Here is a 14,382-nt window from a genome sequence, read left to right as displayed (position 1 = left end):
TGCAATCCTACCGGTAACTTCTGCAGTCGGCGTCAGTACAGTGCGGCCGTGCGCTTCCCAACGGAGTGTTCTGTGCCTGCGCAGTAGTATTGCGCAGTTGCAGAACACTCCCGGCCACAGAAGTGCGACGGAGTGCGCGCAGCCAGGCATGCACAGTAAGCCCCGACTCCCAAAGTTACTGGGAGCCATAGCAGAGGATCCAGGTGGCGGAGGACAGCGACAAGGGAGCGATCAGGCTGAAGGGAGATGGAGGAAGCCTACTTGTTGACTTCTAAGTGACCACTCCTCAACTCCACCCTGCTGATGATTCATGCTGTCTTCCCTCCACCTAAAAAACATGATTCATCAGCAGCGAGTGGCCCCGCTGTGACTGTGCCCTTCTGATTTTTATGCAAGACAACTTTCGGGTCTGCTTAAAAGGTGTACTGGTCCCCCGCAGATGTCCTGTGCCTGCGCCAGGACAAAACAATTCTCCGGTCCCCGCCGCCGGCTCACTTCCACTTTAACTACTTTAATGTTGCAAACTACTGCATCTGTGGGGGACCGGTAGAAGCCCCAGGTAAGGTATTTTTTTTATTTTTTTTTTATTTTTTTTTGGGTGTTACAGTACTTCTTTAAACTTTCACAAATAAATAAATGATAATTATAATAATGGGTTACCTTGTTCAAGCCGACTTGCCAAATACACCATTTCCCCTTGAGCCGCCAACTGATGAACAGAAAGTGCTAGTAATAAACATAAAAGCAAACATGAGTCTTATAAAAAACCAAAGTACTGCCGCTAAATGTGCACAACACAGGTGAATGACACAAATGTGGCCACAAAAATGTATCTTTATTGAAAAACCTGCTAATTAACATTGTTAAAAAAAAACCCTGCTAATTAACATTATTAAAATCAGCAGAGAGAGCAGTCATTTGCTCTCCCGGCGCTCAACTCAACGGCGAAGCGCACATATTTATGTGATATAGAGGCTACAAAATGTATTTCCTTTTAAGCAATACAAGTTGCCTGGCTGTCCTGCTGATCCTCTGCTTCTAATACATTCACCCATAGGCCCTGAACAAGCATGCAGCAGATCAGGTGTTTCTGACATTATTGTCAGATCTGACAAGATTAGCTGCATGCTTGTTTCTGGTGTTATTCAGACACTACTGCAGCCAAATAGATCAACAGGGTTGCCAGGCAGATGACATTGTGTAACAGGAAATATATGTGGCAGCCTCCATTGCTAGGCAAGAGAAACACTCTCAGCCCTGGTTTCTTCACTGTGCTCCACTGCCTATTCTGTTGAATAGACGCGTTTCCATGGCAAAGGCTGACGTGTCACCACTGCTCCGAATCAAACTGCCCGGCATTTATGTGCCTGGTATTCAGCATATACAGTAAAAGCCAGACAGTTTGGCCCGGAGCAGTGGTGACTCATTAGCTGATGCCATAGCAACTCATATATTCAACAAAGGAGGCGGGGGAGCACAGTGAGGAGTCCGGGCTGAGAAGCAGAGAGCGCGTCTCCTGTCCAGCAATGATTTATTTTGCCAGCTTCAAGAGCGTACATGGATGTACTACTCTCAGGATACAAATTTAAGATTTTTAAATGTGGGGAACTATTTTAAATTAGCTTTTATGCACCATATTTTCTGCCTTATAAGACGCTCTGGAATATAAGACGCACCTAGGTTTAGAGGATAGACACCAGGGAAGAAATATATACTAAACCTGGTGCGTCCATATTCTGGTAGCATCTTGTACAGGTTATCCTCCAAATGGTGTCCCCCATGTCTCCTCTTGTGTGTGTCCTCCTGTGTGCCTCATGTGGACTTCTGTGTGCCCCATGTCTCCCCATGCATCCCCCATTTCTACCAATGTGTCCTCCTGTGAGCCCCATGTGTCCTCTTGTGTACCCCATGTCTCCTCCTGTGTGTCCCATGTCTCCCTTCTGTGTGCCCCGTCTCCCCATGTGTCCTTTTGTGTGCCTCGTCTCCCCCATGTGTCCCCCCTCGTGTGCCTCAGTTCTCCTTGCATGCCTCTGCCATCCCCCTCTAATTTGCTGACCCTCCCCTCCATGTGCAGCGTCTCCTCCTGTGTGTGAGATTAAAAGAGGGTAGCGGAGGCATCCCCGATGTGGTGGCGTGTTGCGGTTCAATCGGCGGTCTTTTGTAAGTCAGGGATTCCCTGCCTTTGCTGTATAAGACGCATGGACTTTTTCTCCCCATTTTTGGGGGAGAAAAAGAGCGTTTTATATGGCGGAAAATACAGGGACCTAAGGATAGGTACTTAAAATTTTAACGTGGGAGTTTAATCCTACTTTAAAGGGAATCTGAAGTGAAAATAAACGTATGAGATAATGATTTGTACGTGTAGTACAGCTAAGAAATAGAACAATAGTAGAACAGTTATGAGTCTCATATTGTTTCCAGTACAGGAAGAGTTAAAGTGTACCTGAAATGGTGATTATAAAAAAATATATATATATATATACGTACCTGAAGCTTCCTCCAGCCTGATCACTCCCTCGTAGTCCTCTGTTGTCTCCCGGTTCGCCCACAACTGGCCTGGTAAGTTGTCCAGTCGGGGCCAACAGTGCATGTGTGTCCAGGTCGCACGTGCACTTCCAGTGACGAGGGCGCTACAAGGGAGCATGTGCGGTGGGGCTGCACCTGCCGAACACGGTCCCGTCTACGGGAGTGCTCTGTGCCTGCGCAGTAGTAATGCGCAGGCACAGAGCACTCCTTGCAGCAGGAGTGTGGCATGAGCGCACATGCGGCCTGGACATGCATGTGCAGTTGGCCCCAGACCGAAGGACTCTCCAAGGCCAATTTCAGAAGAACTGGGAGTCGACCGAGTACTACCCCTGGTATGTATATTTTTTCTTACAATCACCATTTCAGGTTCTCTTTAAGAAACTTCAGTTATCTATGCAAAAGTGCTTGTCTGAGCTCTCCGACAGTGCTGTTTTCTGAAGCACTTATCTCAGTCTGTCTCTCAAGGTTTCTTGTTTTGTTTAAGGTTTTACTGCAAGAAAGTTCAAAGGGTCATTAGCTTTGCGCCATTTTATAGTTTAAAATACAGAGTGCAGTTTGTAAACTGCAAATATTAGAGAATTATGCAATGTTATAAAATAATGCTATAGAACTGAAAATAAAAATGACTATTTTCTTTGCTACTAATGTTTAAACGACAGTTGGTCCAATGGATCCGCTAAGTGGAAAGGGCAAACCGGCTGTTGTCAGTCGCTTGACAGCGCGTACACATGTCCAACTTGTCGCTCAAACGACAAGTTGTTCGAATAAGTTGGACGTGTGTACGTACCTTTAGAGCCAAATATATTTGGTAATCTTGCAGTAGATGATCTTTGCATATACAAACATTTACAGTAATATCAAATGACAAACCTCATAGCCACAATTCCACAAGACAGCAACAGCGGATATAAGCCAGTGAAGAAAAAAGCAACTTACAATTCACCAGCTGTGGCGTTGTGGAGACTTCATTGCCTCTGTGTTTATTAGTCAGCGTTGTGGATTGCTTGATCGGTGAGAAGTGCTTGGTTGTTGATGGGGTGTACACATGTCTGACTTGTATACCCGGAGATGGAGAAGTGTGTATATTGCATTCCGCTGCAAACAACAGATGACATACATGAGACAGATTTCCTGCAGACACCACTGTAGACATTCTGCTTGCTTCTGCTTAGGAAGCTCTATAGAATAGGGCAGAGCCCTTACACAAATGGCTTTCTGTAGTATGGGAAGGGAAGGTTTTTATAATTTTTCCAAGTTTGTACTGCTGTCTCTACCACTGTTCAGATTATCTCTGAGAAGTTCCTGAAGCTCCGATGGGAGGAGAGTGTACCAGGACACAACAAAATTTAGCAGCCGTCACTGTGGGCATTCACAGCTCTTCACTACTACTTCATTGGCCTTTATTCAACTCACTTTTTCCCCTAGGTGTAAGGCCCGGTTCACATCTGCAGTTTTCGTGGAACATAACTGGAACCTATACTGTACAAACGGAACAGATGCGAAAGGATCCAATGTTAACCTATTGGACCGTTCACATGCGTCCATTGGTACGGATATGTTCCGTACGTTTCCTTCGCCGGACCAAAAAAAATGCTGCAGATCCTAATTTTCTGGACCGTTCTGCCAAGTGGATCGGGAAAAAAATGCTGCTGCATTGGGGGCAATAGGGAATGGTTCTTCACACTAGTGAAGAAACAGAACGTTCCATGGGGGATGGGGGGGGGATGTGGGGACGCGAACCTGAGCGGCGGGACGGTGCAGCAGCCGGGCAGGTGGTGAGCGAGGGTGAACCGGGCCTAATATACATACCTAAGACTGGTGGTAAAGGCAGCTGTCTTCTTCCGCGTCACGTGACTACATGACGCTGTGTAGTCACAGCGTAAGAAGAGAAAGCCTCTACCGCTGACCTTCGGTATGTATTTTACAGCAAACAGAGTGAAAACTGATCTAATGGATCGGTGATAAGATCTGTTTTCACCATCTGTTTACTAGTGTGCACACAGCCATCCGGATCCTTGAAGCGGAGACCAGATCCGCTTTCCGGATCAGTTTAGCTCATTCTTACTAATGTGGACCGGGCCTTATTTTCACACCTTATCTATAAAATGCCTTTTAGGGCTCAAACTCACTAGAAGCCGTTTCTAAGCGCTAGTGACTTGAAAAAGCTCTTGCTAATGCAATGCAATGGGGGACTTTTATAAAATGACATCGCTCAAGTGGGATCACATTCATAGCATTACATTAGCAAGAGCTTTTCAAATCACAAAGCGCTCAGAAAATCGCTCCTAGTGGGTTCCAGGCCTTAAGTTACCAGCAAGCAAAAAAATACTCAGAATAAATATGACTGTGCTTTTTCACTTGCTTTTTGGTACTTTTTCCAATTGCAGAGTTCTAAATAATTTTTTTCAACAAACAGAAGATGAAAAATTACAGTGAGATAAGAATCAATGGTGAAACTTTAGGCCATTCATCTCATCTGACTTGTTCTATTTAGAGAGGATTTATAAATGGTATTAGGGACAATATACACTTGCACATTATGGAAGCAAATTCTAATAAGAAAGCAATTGCATATAAGCCTGGTGAAGCTAAAAACAGCATTGCCACGTGTCTATATTTTTAAGGTGGGTGGATAATCTAATACTGGTCAATCAATTCTGGGCACTGCATTACAGGAGGAACATTGCAGTTTAAAAGCAGGTGCAGAGATGAGCCACACAACTGATTAAAAGAAGAAAAAGACAAAAGGGAGCTCTGAAAACTGTATTGAAATTGAAATGCTACCCTATCCAGGACAGATGAGCAAAAAATAGAAGACGGCACACAGAAACAACGGTAAAAAAAAAAGATTGTCATTAGGAAGAGCAGCTTCAAGTAACTTTTCCTCAATGTGACGCATTCCCTTCTCGTGGGGAATTGAGGTAAAGAGGCTCTGGACATCCAGTGTGCATAGCATGAAATCTCGGGACACCCACAATACACCTTCCAATCTACCGAGCAAATCTTTAGTATCAACATGACAGGTCTCAATATTCGTCACCAGCTCCTGTAATGTGTGATCTACATATTTCGCCAGAGGGTAAAGGAGAGACCCCAGGCGACCGGGAGGATTCTCCAAATTCTTATGCACTTTAGGCAGAAGATAAAAAAAATCGGTAGCTGCGGATTGTCCGTCGACATATACGCTGCAGTCTGGTCATCAAGGAGTCCATCCTCCACCCCCTGGCTTATCAACATATCCACCTTCTTTTTTTATTTCCCTAGTAGGGTCATAATCACATTGTCTATAATGGCCCTCACAGGAGAGCTGACGTGATGCTTCTTGTATATATTGTGACCTGTCCATTACCACTGTGGCTCCCCCCTTGTCTGCCTTGACAATGATAATATCCTCATTCGCTTGCAGGCTCCTTAGAGCCTCTCTTTCCAAAATGGACAAATTATTACACACTTTCATTCTCTTTTTCTGATCACAGCGGTCCCATAGGGCCCTTACTTCATGCAGGACAGCACCCTCAAACATATCCACTGAACAATTGGACAAATCGGGAATTCAGTCACTCTTTTTCAAAAAAGTTCATTTTGCACTGGAGGTTTGTCACAAAATGTCATTTTCAACTTGATGGACCTTACAAACTTATAGAAGTCCACCTCCCAGTTGAACAAGTCTCCCTCAGTAGTGGGAACAAAGCCCAAACCTTTGCACAAAACGCTAGTCTCTGAATTAGGGCTGGTTCAGACGGACGTTTGCAGAGCGTTTGCTGCCAGCGTTCGGGGCTTGGCGTTAAACGCTCCCATTCAAGTGAATGGGAACGTTTGTACCAAGCTTTTACGCGCGTTTTCACAAACGCGGCGTTCGGGTCCCAATTTTCACTGGCGTTCAAGGAGCCCCTGGAAGCTACATGTTGCTTCCAGGGGCGGTTAACCGCGATGGGTAATGTCCCTCTAGGGGAAGAAAAAACGCGACCGCATCCGAACGCAATGCGAACGCTGCTGAAAGCCTGAACGCATCACAAACGCAACGCCAACGAACGTGACGCCTCCAAACGTCCGTCTGAACCAGCCCTAAGTCAAACAGTATGTAGAAATATTCAGGATTGGGTTGCTTACCCCAGGATTGGGTTGCTTACCCCAGGATTGGGTTGCTTACCCCAGGATTGGGTTTTCCGGAGTCTGGGACCAGTTCAGATACAGGTGGCACAGGCAGCGCCGCGGCCCAAGAAGGAACTCACGCAAAGCGAAACCCGAGGCAACCCTTGCCCAGGAACGAGTATCCCAAGCGCACGGGACATCGATAGGAGGGGTAAGCAACCCAATCCTGAATATTTCTACATACTGACATTCAGCCGCATCCGATTGAAGGGGGTCCCTCCACAGAGGAAAGGGACAGTCCCCTGTCTTGGCTGCAATTGCTGCAATGCAATTTTGAAAGGTTCCTTTATCTCCCTCCCGTCCACCGGTGAGAGGGTGCCCATTAGGGACAGGTACACCTGCTTGAGTACATACGTGGTGTATGGGCTCAAGTGTCCCTGTGGGTATGTCTATATCGGGAAGACGGAGTGGGAGCTAAAGAAAAGAGTCCAGGAACACAAGTGAGACATATCCAACTTTGCAGCAGGTAAAAAGGAATATGAGACATCGGTCTCACGACATTTCCTGAAAAAACAACACACCACAGCTCAGCTTCGGTGGTTTGTTGTTGGCAGTGTTCCTACATTCTCAAGAGGGGGAGATTGAAAGAAAAAATGATTACAATGTGAAGCCAAATAGATCAGGAGGTTTAACTGTGTTGACCCTAACGGGTTAAATGAGTGCCTGAGCTTAAAATGTTTCCTCTGATTGTCCTCTCTTTGTAGGTACAGAATGTTGGCTGCCCCGTTACTCGTACAGGAATACATTTGCATATTGATGAACTTTTGTGAAGATTATGATTTAAGGACTTTATGATGAAGGAGTGAGCTATCCTCAGGATCTTCTGGGGTAGACATCTTATGGTGTAGTTCCCCTGTTTGAATATGTCAATTTTGAAATTGTTTATTTGTATGTTTATTTACTGTGGTCATGTGACTTCCTGTGGGTGGGGTATAGGGATGTCATGTGTGCTCGGAGTGGCACACCTGAGGAAGGGCGGAGCCCGAAACATGTCGTGTCCTGACAATCTGTAAGAGCTGGTCCACGCTAGGTCCGGAAACGTATCCGTGGCTGCGTTTTTCAAACCTGATGAAAAACGGAGTCCCGGATACTAATGTTCAAAATAGCAGCCAGCCTCACCCAAGTAAAAAACGGATCCGTCTGCGTTTGCGGGGATCCGTTTTCAAAACCTGAACGGAAGGTCCGGATCTGCTGCATTTTCACGCAACGGATCAGGACCACGGATACACGCAGGGGTAGTGAAAGTAATGAGAAAACGCATCTCCAGCTCCACAGGCAAAAAACGGATGTTAAAACGCCTGAGCTTTATGATTGGCCCAAAAAAATCCTCCCACTCCTTCCTAATGATGGAGACGTTTTCTGTCAGGGAAAAACCTGAACGGAAACTGATGCACTTTCATCAGTTTGCAGTACGGTGGGTACTTCCCCTGATCCGGACTGCAGGGTCCGTCCTGCAACTGTGTCTAGTGTGGACCTAGCCTAACTGTATGAACCTAAAACAGATTACTTGAAGAAGCCTTTCTGTGTGCCGTCTTTTTTTTGCTCATTAGTACGGTCTAGCAGGAGTGGTGTACCTGCAGAAGTTGGCACCGGCTTCCAGGTCTAGAGTCACAGACCTGTCCCAGGTGTGTGTCCAGTGTGTTTCATACACCTATCCAGGACAGGTCTCCCCTGAATTCCAATGGCTGTTAGTGAGATACAGCCCAGATGTACCTGTGTCCCATCAAAGCCAGGGACTGGGCTCTGGAGATGCCAGCCTGGTAGAAACCACTGATGGATGTGCCCCGCGTGGATCTCCGAATGATGATTGTGACGTCCTGTGTGTAAGACAATGGGGGCGGCACTTGCTCCAGGGCGAGACGACCGCCTCGCCTCACGCCGATGGTGACCTGAGAGCGGAGTCCGCGTATTGAGCTCCGCCACCCGCAGGTGTGGGAGAGACAGCGCCCGACGGCTGCTACGCAACGCTGTGCCAGCTGGAAATGTGGAAGTGGGATATCCTAGGATAGAAAGCAACACGGACTGTGCGGACCCCTCAATAAAAATTTGCAAAATAATACAATTGATAGCTTAAGGAGGTACTATATAAAGAAATGAATGCCCATTTGTTAACAAGTCAGACTACAGTATAAGGAATCACTTTAGTACAATATAAATACAGTGCCCCAGATTAAAAACATAAAATGCATACATTTGCATACAATTGTATTAACACTAAAATTAAGATTATCTCTGGAAGAGTAAGGTAAGTACATAGGCTTATAAAGCACATAGATGCATGTACACACTCATGCATGTATGCACCACATTAATAAAGCACTGTCACAGTGCTAGTGGATGGAATATGTGAATACGTTTACAGAATATGCAAACCATTTAAAGCAGGGGTCTCAAACTCGCGGCCCGTGGGCCATTTGCGGCCCTCGATACAATATTTTGTGGCCCGCGCCGGCAAAAACTTCCTTATAGTTCACAGAGAGGGGCGGGGAGAGGCGGCGAGGCGCCGCGATTGACGTCAGGAGGGGCAGAGCTAAAGCTGAAAGCTCTGCCCCTTCCAGGAAATGCCGGCGGATTGCCCCCCGGGCGATTATGGGGCTCTGCAGCCCTCATTTTGCGGAGGAGACACGGCGGATTACTTGTAATGGGAGCACTGAAGCGAACTACAAGGTAAAATAGGCAAAATAGTTCGCTTCAGTTTGAATTTGATGTTGAAATAAAAATCAATGCAAGGGACGGGGATGGGGACAGTAACAGGGGGGGGGGGGGGGGGGTATGGGGGTTTAATATGCGGGAGCTGCTGATTGACTTTTTTTGTGAAATCCCTAATGCGGCTCAGCCTCATCCTGACTTTGCATCCTACGGCCCCCAGGTAAATTGAGTTTGAGATCCCTGATTTAAAGAAAACATGTAAGAAAGGGCGCTAATGAATAGAACTGCTGAAAGCCAAATGGGAAGATACACACGGTGCAGATAAAAGGCAGAGGGGTCCATGTGCCTTTCTGGAATAAAAAAAGTCACGTGGACTGCGCGGACCTCCTCAATGAAAATTTGCAAAAGTAATAAAATTGTTAGATTAACCACTTGAGGACCTAGGGCTTTCTACCCCTTAAGGACCGGCCACTTTTTTTCCATTCAGACCACTGCAGCTTTCACGGTTTATTGCTCGCTCATACAACCTACCACCTAAATGAATTTTGGCTCCTTTTCTTGTCACTAATAAAGCTTTCTTTTAGTGCTATTTGATTGCTCCTGCGATTTTTACTTTTTATTATATTCAGCAAAAAAGACATGAATTTTGGCAAAAAAATGATTTTTTTAACTTTCTGTGCTGACAGTTTTCAAATAAAGTAAAATTTCTGTATACATGCAGCGCGAAAAATGTGGACAAACATGTTTTTGATAAAAAAAACCCCATTCAGTGTATATTTATTGGTTTGGGTAAAAGTTATAGCGTTTACAAACTATGGTGCAAAAAGTGAATTTTCCCATTTTCAAGCATCTCTGACTTTTCTGACCACCTGTCATGTTTCATGAGGGGCTAGAATTCCAGGATAGTATAAATACCCCCCAAATGACCCCATTTTGGAAAGAAGACATCCCAAAGTATTCACTGAGAGGCATAGTGAGTTCATAGAAGATATTATTTTTTGTCACAAGTAAGCGGAAAATGACACTTTGTGAAAAAAAAAAAAAAAGTTTCCATTTCTTCTAACTTGCGACAAAAAAAAATGAAATCTGCCACGGACTCACCATGCCCCTCTCTGAATACCTTGAAGTGTCTACTTTCCAAAATGGGGTCATTTGTGGGGTGTGTTTACTGTCCTGACATTTTGGGGGGTGCTAAATTGTAAGCACCCCTGTAAAGCCTAAAGGTGCTCATTGGACTTTGGACCCCTTAGTGCAGTTAGGCTGCAAAAAAGTGCCACACATGTGGTATTGCCGTACTCAGGAGAAGTAGTATAATGTGTTTTGGGGTGTATTTTTACACATACCCATGCTGGGTGGGAGAAATATCTCTGTAAATGACAATTTGTTAATTTTTTTTACACACAATTGTCCATTTACAGAGATCTTTCTCCCACTCAGCATGGGTATGTGTAAAAATACACCCCAAAACACATTGTACTACTTCTCCTGAGTACGGCGATACCACATGTGTGGCACTTTTTTGCACCCTAACTGCGCTAAAGGGCCCAAAGTCCAATGAGTACCTTTAGAATTTCACAGGTCATTTTGAGAAATTTCGTTTCAAGACTACTCCTCACGGTTTAGGGCCCCTAAAATGCCAGGGCAGTATAGGAACCCCACAAATGACCCCATTTTAGAAAGAAGACACCCCAAGGTATTCCGTTAGGAGTATGGTGAGTTCATAGAAGATTTTATTTTTTGTCAAAAGTTAGCGGAAAATGACACTTTGTGAAAAAACACAATTAAAATCAATTTCCGCTAACTTTTGACAAAAAAATAAAATCTTCTATGAACTCACCATACTCCTAACGGAATACCTTGGGGTGTCTTCTTTCTAAAATGGGGTCATTTGTGGGGTTCCTATACTGCCCTGGCATTTTAGGGGCCCTAAACCGTGAGGAGTAGTCTTGAAACGAAATTTCTCAAAATGACCTGTGAAATTCTAAAGGTACTCATTGGACTTTGGGCCCTTTAGCGCAGTTAGGGTGCAAAAAAGTGCCACACATGTGGTATCGCCATACTCGGGAGAAGTAGTACAATGTGTTTTGGGGTGTATTTTTACACATACCCATGCTGGGTGGGAGAAATACCTCTGTAAATGGACAATTGTGTGTAAAAAAATCAAAAGATTGTCATTTACAGAGGTATTTCTCCCACCCAGCATGGGTATGTGTAAAAATACACCCCAAAACACATTATACTACTTCTCCCGAGTACGGCGATACCACGTGTGTGGCACTTTTTTGCACCCTAACTGCACTAAGGGGCCCAAAGTCCAATGAGTACCTTTAGGATTTCACAGGTCATTTTTGTTTCAAGACTACTCCTCACGGTTTAGGGCCCCTAAAATGCCAGGGCAGTATAGGAACCCCACAAATGACCCCATTTTAGAAAGAAGACACCCCAAGGTATTCCGTTAGGAGTATGGTGAGTTCATAGAAGTTTTTATTTTTTTGTCACAAGTTAGCGGAAATTGATTTTAATAGTTTTTTTCACAAAGTGTCATTTTCCGCTAACTTGTGACAAAAAATAAAATCTTCTATGAACTCACCATACTCCGTACGGAATACCTTTGGGTGTCTTCTTTCTAGAATGGGGTCATTTGTGGGGTTCCTATACTGCCCTGGCATTTTAGGGGCCCTAAACCGTGAGGAGTAGTCTTGAAACCAAATGTCGCAAAATGACCTGTGAAATCCTAAAGGTACTCATTGGACTTTGGGCCCCTTAGCGTACTTAGGGTGTAAAAAAGTGCCACACATGTGGTACCGCCGTACTCAGGAGAAGTAGTATAATGCGTTTTGGGGTGTATTTTTACACATACCCATGCTAAGTGGGAGAAATATCTCTGTAAATGACAATTGTTTGATTTTTTTACACACAATTGTCCATTTACATAGAAATTTCTCCCACCCAGCATGGGTATGTGTAAAAATACACCCCAAAACACATTATACTACTTTTCCTGAGTACGGCGGTACCACATGTGTGACACTTTTTTGCAGCCTAGGTGCGCTAAGGGGCCCAACGTCCTATTCACAGGTCATTTTGAAGCATTTGTTTTCTAGACTACTCCTCGCGGTTTAGGGCCCCTAAAATGCCAGGGCAGTATAGGAACCCCACAAGTGACCCCATTTTAGAAAGAAGACACCCCAAGGTATTCCGTTAGGTGTATGGCGAGTTCATAGAAGATTTTATTTTTTGTCACAAGTTAGTGAAAAATGACACTTTGTGAAAAGAAACCAATAAAAATTAATTTCCGCTAACTTTTGACAAAAAATAAAATCTTCTATGAACTCGTCATACACCTAACAGAATACCTTGGGGTGTCTTTTTTTCTAAAATGGGGTCACTTGTGGGGTTCCTATACCGCCCTGGCATTTTACAAGCCCAAAACCGTGAGTAGTCTGGAAACCAAATGTCTCAAAATGACTGTTCAGGGGTATAAGCATCTGCAAATTTTGATGACAGGTGGTCTATGAGGGGGCGAATTTTGTGGAACCGGTCATAAGCAGGGTGGCCTTTTAGATGACAGGTTGTATTGGGCCTGATCTGATGGATAGGAGTGCTAGGGGGGTGACAGGAGGTGATTGATGGGTGTCTCAGGGGGTGGTTAGAGGGGAAAATAGATGCAATCAATGCACTGGGGAGGTGATCGGAAGGGGGTCTGAGGGGGATCTGAGGGATTGGCCGAGTGATCAGGAGCCCACACGGGGCAAATTGGGGCCTGATCTGATGGGTAGGTGTGCTAGGGGGTGACAGGAGGTGATTGATGGGTGTCTCAAGGTGTGATTAGAGGGGGGAATAGATGCAAGCAATGCACTGGCGAGGTGATCAGGGCTGGGGTCTGAGGGCATTCTGAGGGTGTGGGCGGGTGATTGAGTGCCCTAGGGGCAGATAGGGGTCTAATCTGATAGGTAGCAGTGACAGGGGGTGATTGATGGGTAATTAGTGGGTGTTTAGGGTAGAGAATAGATGGAAACACTGCGCTTGGGTGGTGATCTGATGTCGGATCTGCGGGCGATCTATTGGTGTGGGTGGGTGATCAGTTTGCCCGCAAGGGGCAGGTTAGGGGCTGATTGATGGGTGGCAGTGACAGCGGGTGATTGATGGGTGGCAGTGACAGGGGGTGATTGATGGGTGGCAGTGACAGGGGGTGATTGATAGGTGATTGACAGGTAATCAGTGGGTTATTACAGGGGAGAACAGATGTAAATATTGCACTGGCGAATTGATAAGGGGGGGGTCTGAGGGCAATCTGAGCGTGCAGGCGGGCGATTGGGTGCCCGCAAGGGGCAGATTAGGGTCTGATCTGATGGGTAACAGTGACAGGTGGTGATAGGTGGTGATAGGGGGTGATTGATGGGTAATTAGTGGGTGTTTAGAGGAGAGAATAGATGTAAACAATGGATTTGGGAGGTGATCTGATGTCGGATCTGCGGGCGATCTATTGGTGTGGGTGGGTGATCAGATTGCCCGCAAGGGGCAGGTTAGGGGCTGATTGTTGGGTGGCAGTGACAGGGGGTGATTGATGGGTGATAGGTGATTGGCAGGTGATTGACAGGTGATCAGTGGGTTATTACAGGGAAGGACAGATGTAATTAATGCACTGGCGAATTGATAAGGGGGGGGGGGGGTCTGAGGGCAATCTGAGCGTGTGGGCGGGTGATTGGGTGCTCGCAAGGGGCAGATTAGGGTCTGATCTGATAGGTAACAGTGACAGGTGGTGATAGGGGGTGATTGATGGGTGATTGATGGGTAATTAGTGGGTGTTTAGAGAAGATAACAGATGTAAACAATACATTTGGGAGGTAATCTGACGGCGGGTTTGCGGGCGATCTAATGGTGTGGGTGGGTGATCAGATTGCCCGCAAGGGGCAGGTTAGGGGCTGATTGATGGGTGGCAGTGACAGGGGGTGACAGGGGGTGATTGATGGGTGATAGGTGATTGGCAGGTGATTGACAGGTGATCAGTGGGTTATTACAGGAAAGAACAGATGTAATTAATGCACTGGTGAA

General features: G+C 45.6%; 1 protein-coding gene across 2 annotated transcripts in view; it reads right to left on the bottom strand.

Moving 5' to 3' along the window:
* Positions 1 to 14,382, bottom strand: part of ANKRA2 (ankyrin repeat family A member 2) — a 93,733-nt gene that overhangs the window by 24,152 nt on the left and 55,199 nt on the right. For both annotated transcript variants that reach the window (XM_068248401.1, XM_068248392.1), the window contains exons 3-4: positions 3,463 to 3,621; positions 661 to 726 (exon numbers count right to left, since the gene is read on the bottom strand). In XM_068248401.1, coding sequence (XP_068104502.1) covers positions 661 to 726; positions 3,463 to 3,621 — 225 coding nt within the window. The remainder of the gene's footprint in view (positions 1 to 660; positions 727 to 3,462; positions 3,622 to 14,382) is intronic.

This window comes from Hyperolius riggenbachi, chromosome 1 (assembly GCF_040937935.1).
Source record: "Hyperolius riggenbachi isolate aHypRig1 chromosome 1, aHypRig1.pri, whole genome shotgun sequence".
Classification (NCBI taxonomy): domain Eukaryota; kingdom Metazoa; phylum Chordata; class Amphibia; order Anura; family Hyperoliidae; genus Hyperolius; species Hyperolius riggenbachi.
Note: the sequence above shows the minus strand (reverse complement) of the source record. Positions and strands in the feature narration are given on the sequence as shown.